Genomic DNA, 27,464 nt, shown 5'->3' on the forward strand with positions numbered 1-27,464 from the left:
ACACAGAGCCTAACAAGTAGGTCAGAGCTCTTAGCAGTGATTAAAGATACTCCTTTCAGATGCAGCAGTTGGTCCTGGTTAAGATGAGATCGCCCACTGGGAGGAAATGTTTGGGTAGTTTGATGGTTAGCATACTTTCATATGGAAGGTTATGAAAATGGGGATAATGATGTCCTTTTGGTGGTTTTAAATTGAAGTGGCTAAATAATAAGGAAAGAAGAAATGAAACCAGGACAGCTAGAAAAGTGTTATAGATGAGCCCGTCTTTATAGGGAGATAGATAAGAAATGTAGAAAGATAAATGTAAATGGTGTGGGGACATAGTATATGTAAGCTGTTATGTGGGAGGGAGATTATCTGAGCTAGCTAGAAATGGATTTTGTGAACAGTCAAGGCCAGCTAGATGAAATGTAATATGTGAAGTAATTGAATTCAGAGAACCATGCATAGGTCACCAAAACTTTATGGAAAGACAGCAAAATAACATTTTAAAATTACTTCTCAAGTGAGGCAAGCCAAGAACATGGTTGGAGGAGAGGGCCTAACTGAGGCTGAGCTGCATCTACCCCACTCAGGGGTCCTGGCAGAGCTCCTTCCTTATGAGAATGACTTTGTGAGGAGAAAAGCAACATTCAAATTAAGTAATTAGAGGCAGAGCCATCCAAGGCCTCCGAAGGGGTAAAGAGGTCTGGGGTAAGGTTCAGAAGGGATGTAGAGTGCAAGGATATGAAGTTGTGAAGGAAAGAGTGAGTTATGTGAGAGTTCAATATAAAAGGGTTCATTTGAGCTGCCAGAGGTACTGCTCTCTTGTGATGATGGTCAGATCAGTTGTAGGTAATCATAAATCATCACTTACTGGCATCATTGCCTGAAAGAACCCATAGCCTGGGGAAAAAATCAGAATCCTACTCTCATAGTGCATGGACACGTAGACCCAGTATTGGAATAATCTAGGCACCCCGTAGCTAAGAATGCTCTCCTTATCTTTTCTGTTGCCCTGAGTAGTTGTAATAGAGAAAGGAGTCAATACCAGGTATTGAGTCTTCAGAAAGAAAAATACCCAGTCCCTATTGTAAACAATCCAGTGGAGGACGCAGAAGGCTTAGAAACAATGACCAAGCCAGTAGAAAAAGCATCTCTAATACCCCCGTTGTGGTTTTGACATATTCCATTAAAGAATACAGAACAGGCCGGGTGTGGTGGCTCACACCTGTAATCCCAGCACTTTGGGAGGCCGAGATGGACGGATCACCTGAGGTCAGGAGCTCAAGACCAGCCTGGCCAACATGGTGAAACCCCCATCTCTACTAAAAATACAAAAATTAGCCAGGCGTGGTGGCACATGCCTGTAAAAACAAACAAACAAACAAAACAAAAATATCTTCAACCGACTTATTTTTTGACAATACAAAAGCAATTCAACAGAGAAAGGATAACCTTTTTAACAAATGGTCCTGGGACAGTTGGATAGCCATAGGCTAAAAAGAAAAACTTCAACATAAACTTTACACTTCAATAAGAAATTAACTCAAGATGGACACAGGCTTAAGTATAAAGTGTAAACTATAAAACTTTTATAAAAAAAGACAGCAAAAAACCTTTTTTTTTTTTTGAGATGGAGTCTCGCTCTGACGCCCAGGCTGGAGTGCAGTGGCGCGATCTCGGCTCACTGAAAGCTCCACCTCCTGGGTTCACGCCATTATCCTGCCTCAGCCTCCTGAGTAGCTGGGACTACAGGTGCCTACCACCACAACTGGCTAATTTTTTGTATTTTTAATAGAGACGGGGTTTCATCGTGTTAGCCAGGATGGTCTCAATCTCCTGACTTCGTGATCCGCCCACCTCGGCCTCCCAAAGTGCTGGGATTACAGGTGTGAGCCACTGCGCCTGGCCAGGAAAAAAATCTTTAAGATCCAGAGCTAGGTAACAAGTTCTTAGACTTGACACCAAAAGCATAATTTATAAAAGGAAAAAAAAGTAAAACATGTGGTGATACTGTGGTGCTGGCGTAAGGATTGACAAATAGATCAATGAAACAATAAATAGTCCAGAAATAATCCCACACTACCATTGTTTGATTTTTTTTTTTAAAAGGCACCAAAGCAACCCAATAAGGAAAGGAGACTGTTTTCAACAAATGGTGCTAGAATAACTTGATATCCACATAGAAAAAGAAGGAACCTCAACCACTACCTCATACCATGACAAAAATTAATTCATGATGGATCATAGAACAGTATGTAAAAGTCAAAACCACAAAGCTTTTAGACAAGAGAGTATATCCATGACTTAGAAATTAACAAAGCTTTCTCAGAGCGAAGAAAATAATCATAAAAGGAAAGAAATGGTAAGTTAGACTTCATTAAAATTAAAAACTTCTTACCAAAAGATTCCATTAAGACAATGAAAAGGCAAACCACAGATTGGAAGAAAATATTCAAAGAACATATATCTGGCAAAGGACGTATAAAGAAGTCCTATAATTAAATATAAAAAAAAAATTAAAAATAGACAAAAGGACCGGGCTCAGTGGCTCACACCTGTAATCCCAGCACTTTTGGAGGCCAAGGTGGGAGGATCACCTGAGGTCAGGAGTTTGAGACCAGCCTGGCCAACATGATGAAACCCCATCTCTACTAAAAATACAAAAATTAGCCAGGCATGGTGGTGGGCACCTGTAATCCCAATTACTTGGGAGGCTGAGGCAGGAGAATCACTTGAACCTGGGAGGCAGAGGTTGGAGGTTGCGGTGAGCCCAGATCGCACCACTGTACTGTAGCCAGGGTGACAAGAGCGAAACTCCGTCTGAAAAAAAAAATAGACAAAACATTTGAACAAGTACTTCAAAAAGGAGATATATGAGTGGCCAATAATCACATGCAAAATATCTCAACATCGTGTGTTATGAAGAAAACGCAAATTAAAATCAAAATGATATACCATTACATACCCACCAGAATGATAAAATTTTAAAAACCAGCAACAGCTGGGCATGTTGGTTTGCTCCTATAATCCCAGCACTTTGGGATGCCGAGGCAGCAGGATCACTTGAGCCTGGGAATTCGAGGTTGCAGTGAACTATGATCACAACACAGCACTCCAGCCTGGGTGACAAAGTGAGACCCTGCAAAAAACAAACAAAAAACACCACAACAAATGTGGAGCAACTGTGCTGCTTATTCTTTCTTGGTAGGAGTGTAAAATAGTATAGCCTCTCTGGGAAAAGAACCTAGGAATTCCACTCCTAAGTACTGACTCAAGAAAAATTAAAACGTGTCCACAAAAACACTTGCATAAGAATATTCACAGCAGCATTATCCATAATAACCCCAAACTGAAAGTAATTCAGGTTTCCATCAAGGAGAATTAATTTTTTTAAAACTGTTGTATATTAACACTTAATACAATGAAATACTACTGAGCAGTTAAAAAGTGAACTACATGCAATGAAATGAGTGAATCTCAAAATATTATGCTGAACGAAAGGAGCCTTACACAGAAGAATACATACTGCATGATCCCATTTATATGCAATTCTAGAACAGACAAAACTAATCTGTAGTAGAAAATCATGATAATGGGAATTTGAGGAGATAAGAGAAAAAAAAACAGTGGTTGCCTCTTGGGGTTGGGGTTGGAACTTGACAGAAGAGTCATGAGAGAACTTTCTAGGGTATTCCATTTCTTGATAGGGAGTTGTATTGCACATACGAATGCATTTGTCAGTTCTGCAAATACACACTATGGTACATCCATAGCACGGAATAGTCCTCAGCATCATAAACTTTTGATGCACACCTCAAGTAGGATGAGCCTCCACTGAATTACACTGAATGAAGAAAAGCCAGTCTCAATAGGTGACACACTGTATAATTCCACTTATATAACATTTTTGAAATGATACAATTTTAGAACTGGAGGACAGATTAATGGTTGCCATTAATTAATTCTGTTAGGGACAGAAGAGAGGAGGCAGGATGGAGATGTGTATAGTTACAAAAGGGCAACACAAGGGATCCATATGGTGTTGGAACCATTCACCATCTTTACTGGTAGTAGATACACAAAGTTACACAGGTGATAAACTTGTATAGAACTTAATACACATGCACAAGTGAGTACAAGTAAAACTGGAGAAATCTAAATTAGATGTTGGACTATATCAATGTCACTATGCTAGTGTGATATTATACTATAGATTTGCAAAAGGTTACCATTGGGGTAAACCAAGCAAAGAATGCAAAGGATCTCTATTGTTTCTTATAACTGCATGTGAATCTACAATTTTCTCAATGAACATTTTTTAAAGACAGCTTCTTAAAGAAGCTGTTATGCTATCTTGACATACCACATAGCAAGGAAGCTATCAAAGGGTACAGGGGTTGTGCCAGAAGGACTGAGGAACCAATGTGGGGCCAAAGATAGCTTTGTTTGAATTTTAATAAAAGTAGGTATTTCAAAGACTTGAAACTCATAAAGTACGTTTTAGTCCATGACTTCATAATAATAGTTTTAAAATATACACTTGGCCAGGCGCAGTGGCTCACTCCTGTAATCCCAGCACTTTGGGAGGCTGAGGCAGGTGGATCATGAGGTCAAGAGATTGAGACCATCCTGGCCAACATGATGAAACCCTGTCTCTACCAAAAATACAAAAATTAGCTGGGCATGGTGCCCCGTGCCTGTAGTCCCAGCTACTCGGGAGGCTGAGTGAGGAGAATCGCTTGAACCCAGGAGGCAGAGGTTGCAGTGAGTCAAGATTGTACCACTGTACTCCAGCCTGGTGACAGAGCAAGAATCCATCTCCAAAAAAAAAATATATATATATATAACCTGAATTCCTGAATTGTTCACTGCTGGTCTGAATATGTCCCCCCAAAATTGATGTGTTGGAAACCTAATCCCCAATGCAACAGTGTTGGGAGGTAAAAGGTCATAAGGGCTCTTCCTCATGAATGGAAGGGTTTGTGGGGATGCATTCTCCATTCTTCTGCAGTGTGCAGACACAGATTTTTATCCCTCTTGCTTTTCTACCTTCCACCATCTAAGAACAGAGCGAGGACGTCCTCACCAGGTGCCAGCACCTTGATCTTGGACTTCCCAGGCACCAGAACTGTGAGAAATAAATGTCTGTTTTGTTTTGTTCTTTTTTTGAGACGGAGTCTTGCTATGTCATCCAGGCTGGAGTGCAGTGGCGTGATCTCGGCTCACTGCCAGCTCTGCCTCCTGGGTTCACACCATTCTCCTGCCTCAGCCTCCTGAGTAGCTGGGACTACAGGCGCCCGCCACCACGCCTGGCTATTTTTTTTTGTATTTTTAGTAGAGATGGCATTTCACCGTGTTAGCCAGGATGGTCTCAATCTCCTGACCTCGTGATCCACCTGCCTCAGCCTCCCAAAGTGCTGGGATCACAGGTGTGAGCCACCGCGCCCGACCATAAATGTCTGTTCTTTATAGATGAGTCAGATTCAAGAATTCTGACACAGTTGCACTAAACAGACTAAGACATAAATTGGTACTGGAGGAGTGGGGTGTTACTATAACAAACACCTAAAAATGTAGAAGCAACTTGGAAACAGATAATGGGTAGAGGCTGGAACAGTTTTGAAGCAAATGCTGGAAAATACTTCATTGACATGAACGCCACATTAAGGGTGGTTCTGGCCAGAGCCTGGGAAAAGAAGGGATATAGGGGAAGCCTCATTCTTCTTACAGATTACTCGAGTGGTTGCAACAGTGAAGACTAGTCTGATGAGGTCTCAGACAGAAATGAGGAATAAGGTACTGGAAACTGGAAGAAAGGTTATCTTTCTTATAAGGTGGCAAAGAATTTGGCTGAATCAATGTCTGTCCTAGGACCCTATAGAAGGAGAAAAGAGAGAAAGCTAGGAAAGCTAGGTGATTTGGCAGAAGAAATCTCTAAGCAGCAAAACATTCACAATGTTGCGAGACTGCTTCTAACTGCTTATAGTAAAATGGGAGAAAAAAGGATTTAAAGACAATTTATAATTAAAAGGGAAGCAGAACACAAAGATTTGAAAAACTCTCAGTCTGGTTATGTAAAGAATTTTTAAAATGGTTTAGAAGAGAAAACCAAGGGTGTGGCCAAGTGACCATTTGATTTTCAAGGCTGCTTCTGCCGTCACAGGCCTTGAATGCTAATGCTATGAGGGCAAACCAGCTTAAAGGGACAGGCCCAAGGTACTCTTGGAACCTTGGAGCTCATTGCTTAGGGATGTTTCAGGCCTCTGTTCCCTGGTCACCCCACTGGTGGCTCAAGCAGGCCCAGGTGTGGCTGGGCTACAGATCCCAGGGCACAAGCAGTCTACCTTGGTGCTATCCCCGTGGGGCTAACTGTAGACTTGCCGAGTGCAAGAGCTGTGGAGTCATGTGTGCCTCTACCTAGATTTCAAAGGATGCTGCAGGGAGCCCCTATTTGGGCTCCAAGTAGAGTGACCTAGTGGAGTCTTGGAAGCAGGGCCACTAGCACATAGCACCAGCCTGGGAAAGCCACAGGTATTAACTGCAAACCTTCAGAACTGTGTGGGCTATGTCTAGCAATGCTGTGGAGGCAGGGCCTTCCAGGGCCTTGGAGACCCAGCCCCCAACCCATTGTGTCCAGAAGGTTGGACATGGAGTCAAAGAAGATTATTCTCCAGCCTTAAGATTTAGTGTTGTTTGCCCTGTTTTGGACTTACTTCAGACCAGTGACTTTTTTCTTCTTGTCTGTTTCTCTCTTGCAGTGGGAATGTCTATCCTGTGCTATCCCACCATTGTATTTGGAAGCACATAGCTTGTTTGATTTTACAGGCTCACAGCTGGAGGGGAATTTGCCTTAGGATAAATCATGCCTTGACTGTCATCCATATCTGGTTTAGATGAGACTGTGGACTTAGACTTTAAAATTGATGCTGGAACAAGTTAAGACTTTTTGGGGCTATTGGGATGGATGCACTTTGCATGTGAGAAGGACATGAATTTTGAGAGCCAATCACTTTCAGAGAACAACAGGGAACCCATTCATTATCTTGAAAACTGAGAAATAGGCTGGGTGCAGTGCCTCATGCCTGTAATCGCAGCACTTTGGGAGGCTGAGGTAGGTGGATCACTTGAGGCCAGGAATTCAAGACCAACCTGGCCAACATGGGTAAACCCCATCTCTACAAAAACTACAAAAATTAGCTGGGCATGGTGGTGGGCGCCTGTAGTCCCAGCAACTTGGGAGGCTGAGGCAGAGAATCGCTTGAACCTGGAAGGCTGAGATCATTGAACCTTCCGTGAACCTGGAAGCCAAGATCACGCCACTGCACTCCAGCCTGGGCAGCACAGCAAGACTCTGTCTCAAAAAAAAAAAAAAAAAAAAAAAAAAAGAGGCTGGGCACGGTGGCTTATGCCTGTAATCCCAGCACTTTAGGAGGCTGAGCTGGGCCAATCACTTGAGGTCAGGAGTTTGAGACCAGCCTGGCCAACACAATGAAACCCCGTCTCTACTAAAAATACAAAAATTACCCATGCATTGTGGCAGGTGCCTGTAATACCAGCTACTCAGGAGGCTGAGGTGGGACAATCACTTGAACTTGGGAGGTGGAGGTTGCAGTGAGCCAAGATCATGCCTCTGCACTCCAGCCTGGGCAACAGAGTGAGACTCTGTCTCAAAAAAAAAAAAACACCAAAAAACGGAAACAAAACAAAAGAAGAAAACTGAGAAATAAAAGGAAAGCATCAAGCTGGCTCTTCCTGTATGTACTGTGCCACTGGATAACCAAATAGTGGATGAATAGAATTACAAAATCTCCTTATAAAAGTATTTCAGCTAATCAAAGCCAAATGAGTTTTGATGGGGCTTGGTTTTTGTTTTGTTCTGTATTGTTTTTGGTGTTCTTTGGTAAATTAAGAGCATTAACATTTCGTTACCACCAATGAATTGCTGGATAGAGGCATTGAGCACCACTGGCTACTAACATCAAAAAAGAGACAACCAGAAATGTGGCTCCTAATAAAAAGGTGCAATGCCACTTGTAGTGTTGCTAAAGGGGTTGAGCCTGAGTTTGAGCAAGCCTCTGGATCCAGCTGCCAGCATGCAGGAAGTGCAGGTGACAGGAACAAGTGAACTCTCCTTCAAGTAATGCGTACTGTCAGCAAAATTCAGACCATGAGAAACTCTGGTCAGATGAGTCAGGGTTTTCAACAAATAAATTGTAAAGAAAAGATAGAGGGGAACCGGCAGATGAAATGAGAATCAAGACCTATCAAAGCCACAAACTTGGCCGGGCGCGGTGGCTCACGCCTGTAATCCCAGCACTTTGGGAGACTGAGGCAGGCGGATTACGAGGTCAGGAGCTCGAGACCATCCTGGCTAACACAGTGAAACCCCGTCTCTACTAAAAATGTGAAAAAATTAGCCGGGCGTGGTGGTGGGCGCCTGTAGTCCCAGCTACTCGGGAGGCTGAGGCAGGACAATGGCGTGAACCCGGGAGGCAGAGCTTGCAGTGAGCCAAGATCCCGCCACTGCACTCCAGCCTGGGCGACAAAGCAAGACTCCTTCTCAAAAAAAAAAAAAAGAAAGAAAAAAAAAGAAAAAGCCACAAACTTAAGGACAAAACTAAAAACTCTGGCCTCTAAGGATGCATAATGAGGTGATAAAACCATAAAGAAATGCTCAGATGTGAATTCTACACAAATCAAGACTGAACTTACTTTTTGAGGAAGGGTTGGAATGGGGGACACAGAGAGGCTTTTAGGGCGCTGGCAACATTTTGTGTTTGATCCAGGTGGTGGTGAACAGGATACTTGCCTTGTAAAATGATTCCCTGAACTACACATTTGCTTTGTGTGATCTGTGTTTTGTTTCACGTTTAAAATGTTGGCTAGAGCTGTTCTCCGGGTGCTATAGGAGCCCAGGGAGTCACTTAATTTCTGAGGGGAGAGGATAAGGAAAGGTCCTCTGAAAGGTATTATTGGGAAGGTGAGGGTAGGTTGGGAGCAGTGTCAGAGATGAGGCTAGAGAAAGACAAGCTCACAACTGATCTTCTGTACTAGGCTTGACCCAGGACTCCATGGGGAACCACTGAGGAATTTTAAGCCAACAAGTGACAAGATCAGATTTGTATTTTAGAAAGATCCCCGGGCGCGGTGGCTTACACCTGTAACGCCAGCACTTTGGGAGACTGAGGCGGGCGGATCATGAGGTCAGGAGATCAAGACCATCCTGGCTAATACGGTGAAACCCCATTTCTACTAAAAATACAAAAAATGAGCCGGGCATGGTGGCACATGCCTGTAGTCCCAGCTACCCAGGAGGCCGAGGCAGGAGAATCGCTTGAACCCAGGAGGCAGAAGTTTCAGTGAGCCAAGATGGCACCACTGCACTCCAGCCTGGGCAACAGAGGGAGACTCTGTCTCAAAAAAAAAAAAAAAAAAAAAAAAAAGAAGAATCTGTCATAGTAATCCAAACCAAAGAAGTAATGCAGGGACAGGGAGGTTAGTGAAGAAAGTATTGATAGGAGAGATTGCTTAAGGAGGCAAAAACACAGGACTTCAGAGAATATTGCGTAGAGAGGGAGGGAAGGAGGGAGAAAAGAAATCAAGGAGGTTTCTCTAGTTCTGTCTTGGGCAGCTAGGTGGAAAATGATGGTGTTATTATTAACCTAGGAATACAGTACAGGTGGTGGAGCAGGGATTGGGAAAGATGATAATATATACTATTTTAAAAATGGAGATGATGTTTACATGCAATGATATGCACAGAGCTGAAGCATACAATCCAGTGAGCTTTCTATTTTTTATTTTTTATTTTTTGAGATGGAGTCTCGCTCTGTCACCCAGGCTGGAGTGCAGTGGCACAGTCTTGGCTCACTGCAACCTCTGCCTCCCAGGTTCAAGTGATTCTCCTGCCTCAGCCTACCAAGTAGCTGGGATTACAGGCACGCACCATCACGCCTGGATAATTTTTGTGTTTTTAGTAGAAACGGGGTATCACCATGTTGGCCAGGCTGGTCTCAAATTCATGACCTCAGGTGATCCACCCGCCTTGGCCTCCGAAAGTGCTGGGATTACAGGCATGAGCCACCGCACCCAACCTCCAGTGAGGGTTTTTTGATGTATGCACCCATATAACTAACACACCAGTCAAGATATAAAACATTTCCTTCACCCTAAAGTTCCCTTGTAACCCCTTCCAGTTAATCTCCACCTTGCTGGCAAGCACTGTTTTGTTGTGTTTGTTTTTTGAGACAGGGTTTTGCTGTCGCCCAGGCTGGAGTGCAGTGACACCATCAGCTTATTGTAACCTCAAACTCCTAGACTCAAGGGATTCTCCCACCTCAGCCTCCTGAGTAGCTGGGACTACAGGTGCACACCACCATGCCTGGCAAAACTTTTTTAACTTTTTTGTAGAGACAGAGTCTTGCTATGTTGTCCAGGCTGATCTCAAACCGGACTCAAGCTGTCCTCCCACCTCAGCTTCCCAAAGTGCTGGCATTACAGGGGTGAGCCACTGTGCCTGGCCTAAGCGCTATTTTGATTTTTATGACCAAGGCTAGTTTTGTCTTTTTTGTTTGTTTTGTTTTGTTTTTTGAGATAAGTGGCTTGCTCTGTCACCCAAGCTTAAGTGCAGTGGCTCAATCCTGTTTCACTGCAGCCTTGATTTCCTGGGCTTAAGTGATCCTCCCACCTCAACCACCCTAGTAGCTGGAACTACAGGTGTGCGTCACCACACTCAGCTAATTTTTTGTTTTTTGTTTTGTTTTGTTTTTAGAGATGGGGTCTCAGCATGTTACCTAAGCTGGTCTCAAACTCCCAAACTCAAGTAGTCCACCTACCTGGACCTCCCAAAGTGCTGGGATTACAGGCATCTGCCACTGCGCCCAGCCCCAGCATATTATTTTCGAGGTTCATACATGTCCTTGTCTACATCAATGGTTTATCCCTTTTTATTGCTGAATAGTACTCGGTCATACAAATACACCAGAACTTGTTTATCCACACTTCTGTTGATGGACATTTGGGTTGTTTCCAGTTTGTTTGTTTTACTATTATGAATACAGCTGCTGTAAACATTCTCGTCTAAGTCTTTGTAAACACCTATTTCCATTTATCTTGTATAAATAACTAGGAGTGGAATTCCTGGGTCATAGGATAGGCCTGTATTTAACTGTAGAAGAAACTGAAACACTTTTCTAAAGTGATTCTAAGGCCAGACGTGGTGGCTCACACCTGTAATCCCAGCACTTTGGGAGGCCAAGGCAGGCGGATCACTTGAGGTCAGAAGTTTGAGACCTGCCTGGCCAATATGGTGAAACCCTGTCTCTACTAAAAATACAAAAATTAGCCAGGCATGGTGGCACGCACCTGTAGTCCCAGCTACTTGGGAGGCTGAGGCACGAGAATTGCTTGAACCTGGGAGGCAGAGGCTGCAGTGAGCAAAGAGCATGGCCACTGCATCCAAAAAAAAAGAAAAAGACATCTCTAGGAGTTACTCCATGATTTCTCAACCTATTAGTGAAGGTCTTTTGCCAACTTTGTTTTGTTTTGTCTTTCACTATGTCTTCTCCCCTCTTATTAAACTGTCAGCAACTTGAGCACAGAGACCATGTCTTAATCCCGATTTATTAATATTTTCTCTTAGGATCTGTTACATAATAAGGCTTAATAGATGTCTATCGGATGAGTGAACGAACAAAATTAAACACAGAAGTTAAGTGGAAAATTAGAATAATTTTCATAGCAGGTGATCCCTACTACATCCGATGAAGTCTTGCCTTGAACATATGCAGCCCAGCCTTCAGCCTAGGAACTGCCCCTCCTCCCCCACCCCCTCTGTGCTATTCAGTCTATTCTGGTACCTCACCTCACAAATGCAAGCCTCTTCAGCAGCACAGAACTCAAATCTGCCTTCCTGGTGGGACTGCCACTCTGCTTGGGCTCCATCTCTTTACACCATAGTAAGAAAGTGCCTCAGAATGAACGCCAGGATGTTCTTGGCACTCACCTCCTATGCTTCCTTTCTTTCAAAACTCAGTCTTTTTTTTTTTGAGATGGAGTTTCGCTCTTGTCCAGGCTGGAGTGCGATGGTGTGATCTCAGCTCACTGCAACCTCCGCCTCCCGGGTTCAAGCAATTCTCCTGCCTCAACCTCCTAAGTAGCTGGGATTATAAGTGTGCACCACCACACCCGGCTAATTTTGTATTTTTAGCAGAGACAGGGTTTCACCATGTTGGTGAGGCTGTTCTTGAACTCCTGACCTCAAGTGGTCCACATACCTCGGCCTCCCAAAGTGCTGAGATTACAGATGTGAGCCCCCGCACTCAGCCAAAAGTCACAGTCTTGAGCAGCTTACTGCTCAGTGCCTGAAAACACATATTCACTTGCCTCATATATTTTGTCCAGCTTTATAGTTGTTTATGGCAGGAAGGGAATATCCAGTTTCAGTTATTCTGTCATGGCCTGAAGTGGAAGTGAGGGTTCCATTTTGGACATGATGTTCAGTTTTTGGTATCTATGGAACATCCAGGTAGAAATGTCCAAAAGAAAATTGGATATTCACGTGTGGAGCTTGAAAGATGATTGGGGCTAGACATTTGGATTTTGTAGTCATGCATTTCCAGTGGTAGTTGAAGCCAAGGGAATGGACGTGAATTGCTCAGCTACAAAGTGGATAGAGAATGAGTAGAAGAACAATTTTCTCTTAAAAAGCCTGAACGGCCAGGCATGAGGCTCATGTCTGTAATCCCAGCACTTTGGGAGGCCAAGATGGGCTAGATCACAAGGTTAGGAGTTCGACACCAGCCTGACCAACATGGTGAAACCCCATCTTTACTAAAAATACAAAAAAATTAGCCGGGCATGGTGGTGCACACCTGTAACCCCAGCAACAGCTACTCAGGAGGCTGAGGCAGGAGAATCACTTGAACCTGGAAGGCAGAGGTTGCAGTGAGCCGAGATCGCGCCACTGCACTCCGGCCTGGGTGATACAGCGAGACTCTGTCTCCAAAAAAAAAAAAAAAAAAAAAAAAAGCCCAAGAATGTATAACTAAAGAAATAAATGAAGAACAGGAAACATCAGTGTCATAGAAGCTGCCATAAATAAACTGGTGTCCATCTTGGGGAGTGGCAGATGCCAACTTTTCTCTCTTAGTAAAGTCTCACTGGTGATCATTAGAGAAGAACCTACTCACCTGGGCTCCAGTATGAATCTGCAGAATTAAAGCCACGCCTGTCTTGAGGAAGCTCAGCATTTCTTCCAGACATAATCATACATTTGTGCTCCTAGCCTTCTTGGGGCTTAGATAACTGACAAGTATGATTAGCATTTTCATAAAATTGAGAGGATACCCAAGGCCCTAGAGAGGTCAACAATTTGATGAAGGTCAGTTGTTTCTAGTCCTACTTTATTTATTTATTTATTTATTTATCTATGAAATGGAGTCTCACTCTGTCACCCAGGCTGGAGTGTAGTGAGGCAGTCTTGGCTCACTGCAACCTCTGCCTCCTAGGTCCAAACGATTCTCCTGCCTCAGCCTCCCAAGTAGCTGGGATTACAGGTGGCCACGACCACGCCCGGCTAATTTTTGTTTTGTTTTGTTTTGAGACAGAGTCCTGCTGTGTCGCCCGGGCTGGAGTGTAGTGGCACGATCTTCACTCACTGCAACCTCCACCTCCCGGGTTCAGGCAATTCTCCTGTCTCAGCCTCATGAGTTGTTGGGACTATAGGCACACGCCCCGAAGCCTGGCTAATTTTTTTGTATTTTTAGTAGAGGCAGGGTTTCACTATTTTGGCCAGGCTGGTCTCGAACTCCTGACCTCAGGTGATCCACCTGCCTTGGCATCCCAAAGTGCTGGGATTACAGGCACGAGCCACTGCACCCAGCCAAATTTTTGTGTTTTTTAGTAGAGACGAGTTTTCACCACGTTGGCCAGGCTGGTCTGGAACTCCTGACCTCAGGTAATCCACCCACCTTGGCCTCCCAAAGTGCTGGGATTATAGGCGTGAGCCACCATGTCCGGCCATTTTTCTAGTTTCTACTTTCTAGTTGTCTAGGGACTTGGGTTTCCGACTTGGAAGTTGCTCTAGGTCATCTACTCGGTCCCCTTTTTTTTTAAGTGGGAAAATTGACACTCATAAATGAGAGACCTTGAACTAGGTATAAAAACAAGTAAATGAAGCCAGCTTACATTATCAGGGATATCTGATGGCATTCAAAGGGCAAGGATAAAGCTGGGCTTTGAGAATAGACTAGAGCCATGACCTGCAGTGCTATAGAAAACTGGACGCCCCTTGCTTCTGCCCTTTTCTCTGCTTTTTTCTGTGTCTCTAATTTATTCTTCTCTCAATGTAGATCAGCTTCTTCTGTCTTTTCTCCTCCTATGCCCCAGCCTGGGGAAAATGATCACCAGAGGCTATTCCTGAGTTTATAGCTTAGGAAAGAGGCCACTCATTCCCCACCATTCAGGAATGAGGCCAGCCTGATTCTAGAATTGCAACTCCTGTTCTCCTGGGAAATGTCTCGATGGCCCCTTTAGAACCATCCAGAGTCCAATCAGTAGCAGTCAAGGGGTCGGGGATCCTTTGTTCTACACACACATCTGCTGGGAGCCTTACCTCTATAATCATGTGATTTAAATCACTGGTAGGGGAGAAGAAGATTTTCCAGAAAAAGCAATAGGTAGATGGCTGGGCAGCCAGCCCATGGGGGTTCAGAATAACCAATTAACTGCTCAGGATAACCAATGGCAGAGCCAGGACCAAAACCCACAGCATCTGATTCAGCAGTAGTCTTTCCTGGGGCTGCCCCACATGGGGAAACAGTAATTACTTGATCTGGGAATGAGCAGAGACAGACAGATGGACAGTCACTGCCTCAGTTCTTTCCTAATAGTATGAAGAGATAGAGGTCTCTTCCCTGAGAGTGTAGGGGATCCAGAGCTCTAGGAGCCTAACAGCCAAAGGTGTGTTCCCTCTTAGGAGTCCAGACTCTTCTAGTTGCAAGTCATAGAAACCCAAATCAAACCAGCTTGAGCAAAAGGGGGATTTAGTAGAAAGCCATTAGGATATCCTACAAAATTGAAGGAAGAACTGTAGATTCTAAGACATCTTTAAGAATCTGGAATCGGTGCTATCAGGACACACACACGCATGTGCTCACCTTGTTTTCTTCCTCTTTTTAAAGTGTCATATTTCTGTTTGGCTTTTATACCACAAAGTTTCTTCCACACGGTGGTGAACCTGGCAGTTCTGGAGTCATAGCCTTATAACATCTGACCATAGAGAAAAGAGAGTCTTCCTTGCTAATTCCTGGTAGAAAAATCTAGAGTAGGATTCACATTGAAAGGATGGGTCCTCTGACTGGCTGGGCCTTGTTTATTTGCTCACCCTTGGGCTCAGGAGATGGCAGGGGGTATTTTAAGAAAGGTACTGGAGGCCGGGTGCGGTGCCTCACACTTGTAATCCCAGCATTTTGGGAGGCCAAGCCGGGCAGATCACCTGAGGTTGGGAGTTTGAGACCAGCCTGACCAACATGGAGAAACCCGGTCTCTACTAAAAATACAAAATTAGCCAGGTGTGGTAGTGCATGCCTGTAACCCCAGCTACTTGGGAGGCTGAGGCAGGAGAATCGCTTGAATCTGGGAGGTGGAGGTTGTGGTGAGGCCGAGATCGTGCCACTACACTCCAGCCTGGGCAACAAGAGTGAAACTCCATCTTAAAAAAAAAAAATTTAAAAGGGGGACTGGTAAGTAGGGTAGACAGAGATCTCTTTTGTTTTGTGTCTGTCTCCTAGGTGACCATGGAGGCTGGTGGCCTGCCCTTGGAGCTGTGGCGCATGATCTTAGCCTACTTGCACCTTCCCGACCTGGGCCGCTGCAGCCTGGTATGCAGGGCCTGGTATGAACTGATCCTCAGTCTCGACAGCACCCGCTGGCGGCAGCTATGTCTGGGTTGCACCGAGTGCCGCCATCCCAATTGGCCCAACCAGCCAGATGTGGAGCCTGAGTCTTGGAGAGAAGCCTTCAAGCAGCATTACCTTGCCTCCAAGACATGGACCAAGAATGCCTTGGACTTGGAGTCTTCCGTCTGCTTTTCTCTGTTCCGCCGGAGGAGGGAACGACGTACCCTGAGTGTTGGGCCAGGCCATGAGTTTGACAGCCTGGGCAGTGCCTTGGCCATGGCCAGCCTGTATGACCGAATTGTGCTCTTCCCAGGTGTGTACGAAGAGCAAGGTGAAATCATCCTGAAGGTGCCCGTGGAGATTGTAGGGCAGGGGAAGTTGGGTGAAGTGGCCCTGCTGGCCAGCATTGATCAGCACTGCTCAACCACACGCCTGTGCAACCTCGTCTTCATGCCAGCCTGGTTCTCACCCATCATGTATAAGGTGGGTGTCCACATCAATAGACGGCCTTTCTAGTCCTGACCCCAGGGGCTTGGCCTCTTTTCTGGGTTTTTAATCCCTTTTTTGGTTGGAATTGAAAGTTAGGAGTTATTATTATACTCCTACTCCTCTGAGTGCTGAACCAGTTGAGAAACAGGCACAGTGATCAGTAGAGCTCAGAATTCTGCTTTATTCCTGGTAAAGCTGTATTTAAAAATGGCTTGGGCTTGGAACCAAAATTCTTTTGCACCTCTTCCCTTTCCAACTGGACCAACTGGAGCCACCAGTGGAGCAGCTAGGCGGGAAAGCCGGGTTCTGGGAGCATGCCACTTAGTGACAGGAAGCAGAGAGCACATTAGCTGCTCATGGAGGCAAGCCCGAGCGAGAGCCACAGAGGAAAAAGGCTATACAGGACTAGTCACCTTCAGCACATGAACCCCACACCCTGTATGGGATCAAAGGAGGGCAGGCTTTTACCATGATTTGCTAATTCTCAAGGGCGATGGTGAGAAGGTCAGGAAATATTTGTCCAACACATTCCTTCTGTGAACGCAGAGCCAGAAGATGGTTCAAAGTAAAGCAGGTATCCAGGTGTTGGTAGTTCCTGGCAGAACAGTCTATAGCTTATACATTGCCTAGAAACTTGGATTATGTAGGCAGTCAATTACATCGCTTTCCTGCCTGCTCATAAAAAATAAAAGATTTTTGGCCGGGCGCAGTGGCTCACACCTGTAATCTCAGCACTTTGGGAGGCCAAGGCAGGTGGATCACCTGAGGTCAGGAGTTTGAGACCAACATGGTGAAACCCTGTCTCTACTAAAAATACAAAATTAGCAGGGCATGGTGGCAGCAGGAGAGTAACGCAGGAGAATCACTTGAACCCGGGAGGCGGAGGTTGCAGTGAGCTGAGATCCTGCCATCACGCTCCAGCCTGGGGAACAAGAGTGAGACTTCGTCTCAAAAAAAAAAACGGCCAGGCGCGGTAGCTCAAGCCTGTAATCCCAGCACTTTGGGAGGCCGAGATGGGTGGATCACGAGGTCAGGAGATGGAGACCATCCTGGCTAACACGGTGAAACCCGTCTCTACTAAAAATACAAAAAAACAATTAGCCTGGTGTGGTGGCGGGCGACTGTAGTCCCAGCTACTCTGGAGGTTGAGGCAGGAGAATGGTGTGAACCCGGGAGGCAGAGCTTGCAGTGAGCTGAGTCACTGGCCACTGCACTCCAGCCTGGGTGACAGAGCAAGACTCCGTCTCAAAAAAAAAAAAAAAAAACTATATATATGTATATATATATGTGTGTGTGTATATATATATAAAAGATTTTTTTAAGTATATTGTCATTATTACCAATAACAATTGTCTCTCATGTTTGTAATGATCCTTATACCACTGGTCATTTATAACAGACATATGTCATATGCATGCCATATGCCTTATAGCCATTATCTCATGGGTTCCTCTCCACATGTCTATGAGATAGGTAATGTCATCTGATTTTATAGATGAGGAAACGGAGGCTCAGCAAATTGTCATATCAAGGTCTCAGACTTAGTAAGATCCAAAGCCTATTCATAATCTAAGTGACTTTCCATCTGTCACCTCATTGGACCCCCACAGCAAACGTGTGTAGATGAAGTAGATGTGGTATCCCTATTTTGCAAATGAGGGCTACTGAAGCTCAGAGATGGTAAGTAACTTTCTCAAGTGGGTAATTAGGGAAGTTAGATCCCAAATTCAGGCCTTCTCATCTAAATGCTTATAAAATTACATCATGCTATGTTACCTAAAAGCTTAAAAGCCTATGTTTTAGCCCTAGAGTATTTCAGAAGAACTGATGAACTTCCCGGTGCTGCTCTGCAGGCCCAGAAGGAGAGTTTGTTTCTGGAAAGAAACAATGTTCCAGACCCTTCACATTTTGTAATGCATTTATTCTTAGAGTAATATTTTGATTTCAGCCTCTACTTCTCCCTCAGAAGTACAACCATAGATCCTCAAGGGATGAGGCCTGGCATTAGACTTGTTCGTAGCCTGCCCTCTGGCTTAGTGCTTAGCATATAACATACGTTAGTTAGTATTCAGTCCGTGATTGTTTTTCAACTAAAGCAGGCACGGGGGCCTGGGATGGTCTTGCCTGAAAAATGCAAAGGCCAAGGCGATTTCACAGCAGTTTTCAGTGACTTCCAAGGAGAACCTTAGCAGTGGCTCTGCATCTCCAGAGAGCTGGCTTTTATCTTTAGAGAGAAAATGGATTTAAATAGCAAGGAAAAATTAGGTTAGCCATAAGGAAGAACTTAGAGAAGTTAAGGGGGCTTAAATTCTGGGACAATCTATCAAAGATCACTGCTAGAGAATTTTAAAAATTGTTCAAGGGGTAAGTACGTCTGGATTATTAAATAGAATCATGAGATAGTCCCTCATTTGATGGTTCAAATACATCTGATGAAATACGTGTGAAATCCAGAAACAGGTCTTTTTCAGGAATAGAGAGTGAATGGGCCTCAGTAAGACTGCTTCTCAGTCGGGCCCAGAGAGCCAAGGGGGCCAAATGAATTAGGCAGGAGAGTTCAGCACTGCCCCATCTCCACCCCAGACTCTTGAGGACACTCTGCTCCTTGTGTCCCTGACCCCAGATGATAATAACTGACTTTGACTGAGTGCCAAGTTTGTGCCTAGCATGGTGCTTTGTGAACTAGTGAGCCCCATGCTGCAGACAAGGAAACTGAGGCTTAAAGAGGTGAAGTCATTTGTCCAAGATAACACTTGCAGTCAACCCCCAGAGCCCATGCTTTTTTTTTTTTTTTTTTGACACTGAGTCTCGCTCCGTCGCCCAGGCTGGAGTGCACTGGCGCAATCTCGACTCACTGCAACCTCTGCCTCCCAGGCTCAAGCTATTCTCATGCCTCAGCCTTCCAAGTAGCTAGGACTATAGGCGCATGCCACCACGCCCGGCTAATTTTTGTATTTTTAGTGGAAATGAGGTTTCACCATGTTGACCAGGCTGGTCTCGAACTCCTGACCTCAAGTGATCTGCCCATCTTGGCCTTCCAACGTGCTGGAACTACAGGCATGAGCCACCACACCTGGCAGAGCCCATGCTTTAAACTACTGTTCAATGCTTCCTGGCAATGGCAGTATACTTTGTCCCCTCTCTTTAGAGACATATTTTGCTGTGCACCACATGCATCAGTTGCCACACAGAACTCTTTGCCAGCACATGTGGCCAGGCCTCTCTCACTGCCTGTCCCAGCCCTGGTGCATGGCTTGAGACTTGAGGTTTTAGGAGGAGTCATGATGCAGTGTGAACTTCTCTGCCATCATCTACTTGTCTCCCTTCCTTTGAGATTAGAAGGATGGAGGTGCAGGCAGCTCCAGTTTCCCTCCCTCTCCGATGCAGAGCAGCTCCCCAATTTGTTTTGGGGACAGCTGACGTCCAGACCCCAGTGGGGAGGGGAAGATGATCAGCAGAACAAATGGCCTTTCCATGTTCTACCCTCCTTAAAGGGCAGCTAGAGTCCAAAACAAATCTCATCCCTCTTACAGCCATTTTCTTCTTTTCATTCCCCAGACAACATCAGGTCATGTCCAATTTGACAACTGCAACTTTGAGAATGGGCACATCCAGGTCCACGGTCCGGGTACTTGCCAAGTGAAGTTCTGTACCTTCAAAAACACTCATATCTTCTTGCACAACGTGCCCCTGTGTGTCCTGGAAAACTGTGAATTTGTGGGCAGCGAAAACAACTCTGTGACTGTTGAGGGTCACCCATCTGCAGATAAGAACTGGGCCTACAAGTATCTACTAGGGCTTATCAAGTCCTCACCCACTTTTCTCCCCACAGAGGACTCTGACTTTTTAATGTCCCTGGACCTAGAGAGCCGGGACCAGGCCTGGAGCCCAAAGACCTGTGACATTGTTATCGAGGGCAGCCAGAGCCCCACCAGCCCAGCCTCTAGCTCCCCAAAGCCAGGCTCCAAGGCTGGCTCACAGGAGGCAGAAGTGGGTAGTGATGGTGAAAGGGTGGCCCAGACCCCAGACAGCAGCGATGGAGGCCTGAGTCCCAGCGGTGAGGATGAAGATGAGGACCAGCTGATGTATAGACTATCCTATCAAGTGCAGGGCCCACGCCCTGTATTGGGGGGCTCATTTCTGGGCCCACCTCTACCAGGAGCATCCATTCAGCTGCCCAGCTGCCTAGTGCTGAACTCACTGCAGCAGGAGCTGCAGAAGGACAAGGAGGCCATGGCACTGGCCAACTCTGTGCAGGGCTGCCTCATCCGCAAGTGCCTCTTCCGCGATGGGAAGGGAGGCGTCTTCGTCTGCTCCCACGGCAGAGCCAAGATGGAAGGAAACATCTTCCGGAACCTGACTTACGCAGTGCGGTGTATACATAATAGCAAGGTGCTGTCATGACTTTAGATTGGTCAGGGGGCTTCTGGGACTATATGTAGGAAGGGTTTGATGGGGCTATTTTGCATTTTAAAAATAATTTTCTTTAAACTTATTCACACACACTTGACGTCATGTCCGTCATCTGATTTGGAAAGGGCAGAAACAATTTTTCTCATTTCACAGAAAGAGAGGCCCAGAGAGAGAACGTGGTTTACTCAGGGTTACATAGCAAGTTAGGCAGAATTGAGACTAGAAATGTGGGTCTCCTGCCTCTTTTCACTAAGTCACACATCTCACCCATGTCGGAGTAGGAGAAACAAAGTCTTTGGCCTGAATAAGAGAAAATTCAGGGAGATATGATTACTGCCTTCACTCCAAACTGGAGTAGGGTTGTTGAGAAGGCTTCCCAGAAGAGGAAATGTGTGTGCTGGGTACAATGAGTACAAGGTCCAGAGAAAATTGGACACGTGATGAGAAGGGGTGGAGAGTGAGGGTGTCCCAGCAGCAGGAACATCCTGTGCCAGGGCCTGGGTGTGAGGTTGAATTCAACCATGCAGTGGGGATAGGTTGAAGGATGAAGCTGGGGGTGAGTAAAAACTACCTTACCCAGGCCTGGAATCCCCCTTAAGACATTTGGACCTTATGCTAAGAACAGTCCTAGCCACTGCTGCAATCGGCACCTTGTATGTGCTGGGACTTAGGGCACCACAGGACCATCTGCAAATCCTGTAAATGGCTGATGACAGGAAGGCCTTCTGAAGGGAAAGACAACCCATGCAGAAGAAAGCATGGCATAGCACCTAGGTTCGAGTCTCACTTCTCCACTAACTCGCTGTAAACATGACCTTCACTTCTGTAAAATGGAAATAAGCATCCCTATTTTTCTCCTCTCACTGGCTGTTGGAGGTCCCATGCCGGAAGTACTCAAACTAAAGAACATTGTACAAAGGTCACTCATGAGTGTTGCAGGCTTCTAAAATGGTTCATAGCAATCACATTTCAATTAATTTAAATTTAATTGTGTTTTCCCCAGCCCACTTCCAAAGAGGATTTCAGGTGATGTTACTCTGAAAGCATAATGCAAGACTACTGTACACAGAATAAAAGAAAATGGCCAAATAAAAAGGGAAAGGTGATAGCTTTGCTGTCGTGAGTACCATGATGAAAGGATCTGGTTGAAGCCCTCAAGGAAGGCATTCTTCCTTGCATAGTTATTGAGAATAAGGCTTTCTAGTTAAATTCTGGCTCTGCCCCTTAAGTCCTGTGGACTAATGTTACTACCTTTCTCCAGGACGTGATGAGGATTAGCTAAGGTCACAAATGTGAAGTGCTTAGCAGTGTGCCTGTTATATAGCAAGTGCTTGATAAATGTTTTAATTGACTTATTTTTTTAAGATTACTGCAGTCCAGTTTGAGAGGCCCTATGATAGAGGTAAACCATGGGTGGCATAAAAGCCCAGAAAAGTGGGTACCTGACCCAGCCTCGAGGAACCACAGATGGTTTCTTGGAGGAATGGTGCCTGGACTGAGCTGCCCAAAAGAAGAATAAGAGTTGGCAGGGGCCGGGCGCGGTGGCTCACGCCTGTAATCCCAGCACTTTGGGAGGCCAAGACAGCCAGATCACGAGGTCAGGAGATCGAGACCATCCTGGCTAACATGGTGAAACCCCGTCTCTACTAAAAATGCAAAAATATTAGCCAGGCGTGGTGGCGGGCACCTGTAGTCCCAGCTACTCCAGAGGCTGAGGCAGGAGAATGGCGTAAACCCGGGAGGCGGAGCTTGCAGTGAGCCAAGATCATGCTACTGCACTCCAGCCTGAGTGACAGAGCGAGACTCTGTCTCAAAAAAAAAAAAAAGTTGGCAAGGTGAAGATGCGAGGCAAAGGAGGTGCGTGTGAAGGCCCAGAAGTGAGGGGAGACGCACCCTTTCACCCTTTCAAGCAAGGCCTTGATCCTTGCTCCTCCGCAGAAGGCTGTCACCTCTCTCTGTCCTCTAGAACATCCCAGGAGGGTAAAGACTGGCAGGAGGAGCCTGATTGCTTGAGGCTCCAACAGGAAAGGTGTTGGCCGGGTGCTATGACTCAAGCCTGTAATCCTAGCACTTTGGGAGGCCGGGGCGGGCGGATTGCCTGAGCTTAGGAGTTTGAGACCAGCCTGGGCAATACGGTGAAACCCCATCTCTACTAAAATACAAAAAAAAAAAAAAAAAACAAATAGCTGGGCACGGCAGTGGACATCTGTAGTCCCAGCTACTCCGGAGGCTGAGGCAGGAGAATTGCTTGAACCTGGGAGGTGGAGGTTGCAGTGAAAGCCAAGGTCGCGCCATTGCACTCCAACCTGAGTGACAAAGCAAGACTCTGTCTCCAAAAAAAAAAAAAAAAGAAAAGTGTCACTGACTGTGATTTTCTTCTTTATGTGTCATAAATTTTAGTTGGAAGTCAGATAGCTCGTGTAGGACAGTGGCGACTGAGGTCAGTAATACTTTGTTTGGAAATGGGCACACCTCTTCTTTTGCCTGGCTTTTCGGGGGTCTATCTAGTTAGGAGCTGAGCCCGTTTGAATTATGGTGGTGATAGGATTATCCTCGGCTTCCTGTAGGCTTCAGCTGCCTCCAGCATTACCTCATGCTAGTTTTCTCCACTTCAGGTCATCCTTTGCACCCGCTCCTCAGAGGTGATCTCTCGCTGCTCTCGCCCTCCCCCAGCAGTAGACTGCCATTATTTATCACCCTGCATGATGGCAGGGTTTCTCTCTTGTCCTGGGTCATCCTTAGTCTAGGTAGGTGCTGTGACTGTGGTCTTGAGAGCAGGACTTTTTCAGTGACCCTGGCTCCTCCCCAGCACTAGGGGACCTCTGATGATCTGGCCTAAGTCGCTTTCCTCTCGACATCCCCAGAGATAGAGTTTTTCCCCCTGTTTCTTGATGCGAAAGGTTTGTTCTGTAAGAAAATTAGGGGGAAAGAACACATGGGGGGCTTAATGGCTCTCTCACTTTCGTCCCCAGCCTGCATCAGGAGGGTGCTGTCTCCAGTCTCTCATCTGCCCCCGGTTTTCTCCATGAGCACCTAGTGAAGGCCACAGAAAAGTGAACAGGTGCAGCTACTCCGAGAGTTTCTGCACTCACACTAGTTCACAACTGACCTTTAACAGTGTTAGCTGAGTTCTCCTCACTGGCTTGTGTGACACATGCAGCCCTGCATTCAGCAGGGAAGTGCTCAGGCCTCGTCTCCTTGGAGGCGCCTGTCTTTTTGCAGCATTCAGGCTAGCTAGTTGTCCAGCAGCCTCAGCTCTGATGGGTTCCAAAAAAGCTATGTTTGTGTATATCATCTTCTTTCTACTTTCTCCATCCTAAGCAGAAGCTGAAACCTTACAATTTATACTCTTGTTCTACTTTAGTCTTCACAGAATTTTATCTTAATGCAACATATTATTAGTAGCACACAATTTATAATAATGTATTTTATTATTAATCTGTAATTGTTTAAGACAACATAGATAGATGTATTCCAGATTTTTTATATATTATCATGCTTTGGTATCCGTAGGGGCTTGGTTGCAGGATACTAAAATCCACAGATGCTCAAATCCCTTATATAAAATGGTGTAGTATTTGCACATAACCTGCACACATCCTCCCACAGTTCAGTCATCTCTAGATTACTTATAATACCCAATACGATGCAAATGCTATGTAAATAGATCTTCTACTGGGTTTTTTTTTTTGTTTGTTGGTAGGTTGGTTTTTTTTTTTGTTTTTTTTTTTTTAATTGAGACGGAGTCTCCACTGTGTAGAGTGCAGTGGTGCGATCTCAGCTCACTGCAGCCTCCGCCTCCCGGGTTCAAGCGATTCTTCTGCCCCAGCCTCCCAAGTAGCTGGAACTACAGGCATGAGCCACCATGCCCAGCTAATTTTTTGTATTTTTAGCAGAGATGGGGTTTCGCCATGTTGGCCAGGCTGGTGTCAAACAACTGACCCCAGGTGATCCGCCCACCTCAGCCTCCCAAAGTGCTGGGATTACAGGCATGAGCCACCGCATCCGGCCTATACTGTTTGTTTGTTTTTTTTTTTTTAATTCAGTTTTATTTTATTTTTGAGAAGGGTCTCACTCTGTTGCCCAGACTGGAATACAGCGGCGCAATCTCAGCTCATTGCAACCTCTGCCTCCTTGATTGAAGCGATTCTCCTGCCTTAGCCTCCTGAGTAGCTGGGACTACAGGCGTCTGCCACCACGCCTGGCTAATTTTTGTGTTTTTAGTAGAAACGAGGTTTCACCATGTTGGCCAGGCTGGTCTCAAACTCCTGACCTCAAGTGATCTGCCCACCTCGCCCTCCCAAAGTGCTGAGATTACAGACATGAGCTACCACACCTGGCCTGTTTTTTAATAAATTTTATTATTTATTATTTTTAATAATGTATATTCAACCCGCAGTTGGTTGAATCCATGGATGTGGAACCCACAGATATTGGGAGCCAACTGTGCTTATTAAATATAAAAAGAAAATGTCTGGGAGGCTGAGGCAGGAGAATGGCGTAAACCCGGGAGGCAGAGCTTGTGGTGAGCTGAGATCCGGCCACTGCACTCTAGCCTGGGCGACAGAGCGAGACTCTGTCTAAAAAAAAAAAAAAAAAGAAAATGTCATTGGAAATATATCCCTTTATTAGCAGGTTGCTGGGTTATGGTACCTTGTCTGAAGGAGGCTTTGTTATACCAATATTTCTAATCATCTCTTGGTTTGGCGTCTCAGTAGTTTTCCACCCGAGGGTGATGCACCATGAAAGATTTAGGATGTGGAAGAACAGGTCTTTGTTTTATAAAGTGGAAGGGAAGGTGGGAGCGGAGAACCTGTGTGGTACCTTACTGTCCATGCCGTCTCAGACAGGTGGATTTTAGTGGAGGTGCATTGGAAGTGGTGGACCTGGAACTTTTTTTCATTAAAAGTAGCTGCACCCTTGACCCCTAGGGAAATCTTCATGCAACCTTAGTGCATGTAGAGTTTGAAGACCACTCAATCCCATCTTCCCCTAAGCGTCCTTTCTATCCCATCATCCCATTGTGCTGCTTGCAGGTTCTGAATACGGAGCACAGGGCCATGCTTCGGTCCAGGTTTTAGTTAAAGGACCAGTGTGGGCCAGGTGTGGTGGCTCATGCCTGTAATGCCAGCAGTTTGGGAGGCCACGGTGGGAGGATCGCTTGAGCCCAAGAGTTCCAGACCAGTCTGGGCAACATAGGGAGATTCCATCTCTACAAAAAATAGAAAAATTAAAAACAAAATTACTACAGCCCACATCCATAGTAAAAATAAAAATAAACAAAAATCCAAAAATTAGCCTGTAATCCCAGCTATTTGGGAGGCTGAGGTGGGGAGGATCACTTGAGCCTGGGAGGTGGAGGTTGCAGTGAGCCAAGATTGTGCCACTGTACTCCAGCCTGGGCAACAGAGCAAGACCCTGTCTTTAAAAAAAAAAAAAAAAACCAATGTGAAGACTGTTTTTTTTTTGTTTTTTTTTTTTGTTTTTTTTTTGTTGTTGTTGAGACAGAGTCTCGCTCTGCCGCCCAGGCTGGAGTGCAGTGGCCGGATCTCAGCTCACTGCAAACTCCGCCTCCCGGGTTCACGCCATTCTCCTGCCTCAGCCTCCCGAGTAGCTGGGACTATAGGCGCCCGCCACCTCGCCCGGCTAGTTTTTTGTATTTTTTTAAAGTAGAGACGGGGTTTCACCATGTCAGCCAGGATGGTCTCGATCTCCTGACCTCGTGATCCGCCCGTCTCGGCCTCCCAAAGTGCTGGGATTACAGGCTTGAGCCACCGCGCCCGGCCGTGAAGACTGTTAAGGAGCCTGCAGGGCAAAGCCAGGCAGGGCCTGGAGATGGCTGTGTCCTGGGAGCACACAACGGGAGCATGGCTGTGCCAGCATTGAGGCGTTTCTCTCGCCTATGGGGTAAATGGCATGGATGAGGTGGTGAGGAAAAGACTCAGGTGTTCCTCCAGTGGTTTCTAAGAAAATATTTGTAACAGGAAAATAAATGGCTTTCTCTTTTCTTCTTAGATCATCATGCTCAGGAACGACATTTACCGCTGCCGAGCGTCAGGCATCTTTCTTCGCTTGGAGGGCGGTGGCTTGATTGCCGGCAACAACATTTACCACAATGCAGAGGCTGGTGTAGACATCCGGAAAAAGTCCAACCCACTCATACTGGTACTTTGTGTTCGTTCCCTATTCAGGGTGACTCTTGGTTTTCAGAAACCTTTTGTGAGGATATTTAAATACACGTGGCCCTCTTGTATTTACATGCTTCCTGTTTGCAGGTGGCTCCTGCTCTGTGTGTCCTTGTGTATTAGCAGTGACTTTGGACAAGTCATTTTCTGGTCATCTCCCCATTAATAAGGAAGAGGACCAGAAAGACAGGAAAACCTCACAGGGCCCTCAGCCCTTGTATGCTGTGGTTGGCTTTGAGTTTGATAAGGATAAAGAGAATGATGTCTGCCCTAAAGACACTTGGATCCAAAAACAAACAACAGCAGCGAACCCCACCAAGTTAGTTTATTCATTTGTATAAAAGCACATTTCGGATATTTAGTTCTGAAGATTATTTGTTTCATGGTTATTGTGAGGCCATATTGAGTTCGATTTTCTACCAGTGTGAAAACCACTTAAAATCCTAGAGTATGTGGCCAATGACATGAGAGCAGCTTCTTTTCTGCTCTGGCT

The 27,464-nt window shown here is 45.6% G+C and overlaps 1 protein-coding gene across 6 annotated transcripts in view; it reads left to right on the plus strand.

The window, feature by feature from the left end:
• Positions 1-27,464, plus strand: part of FBXO10 (F-box protein 10) — a 68,181-nt gene that overhangs the window by 18,942 nt on the left and 21,775 nt on the right. For all 6 annotated transcript variants that reach the window (XM_005581265.5, XM_045373476.3, XM_074017055.1 and 3 more), the window contains 3 exons: positions 15,777-16,367; positions 19,932-20,765; positions 26,802-26,951. In XM_005581265.5, coding sequence (XP_005581322.3) covers positions 15,783-16,367; positions 19,932-20,765; positions 26,802-26,951 — 1,569 coding nt within the window. In that variant the 5' untranslated portion in view covers positions 15,777-15,782. The remainder of the gene's footprint in view (positions 1-15,776; positions 16,368-19,931; positions 20,766-26,801; positions 26,952-27,464) is intronic.

This window comes from Macaca fascicularis, chromosome 15 (assembly GCF_037993035.2).
Source record: "Macaca fascicularis isolate 582-1 chromosome 15, T2T-MFA8v1.1".
NCBI classification, from domain to species: domain Eukaryota; kingdom Metazoa; phylum Chordata; class Mammalia; order Primates; family Cercopithecidae; genus Macaca; species Macaca fascicularis.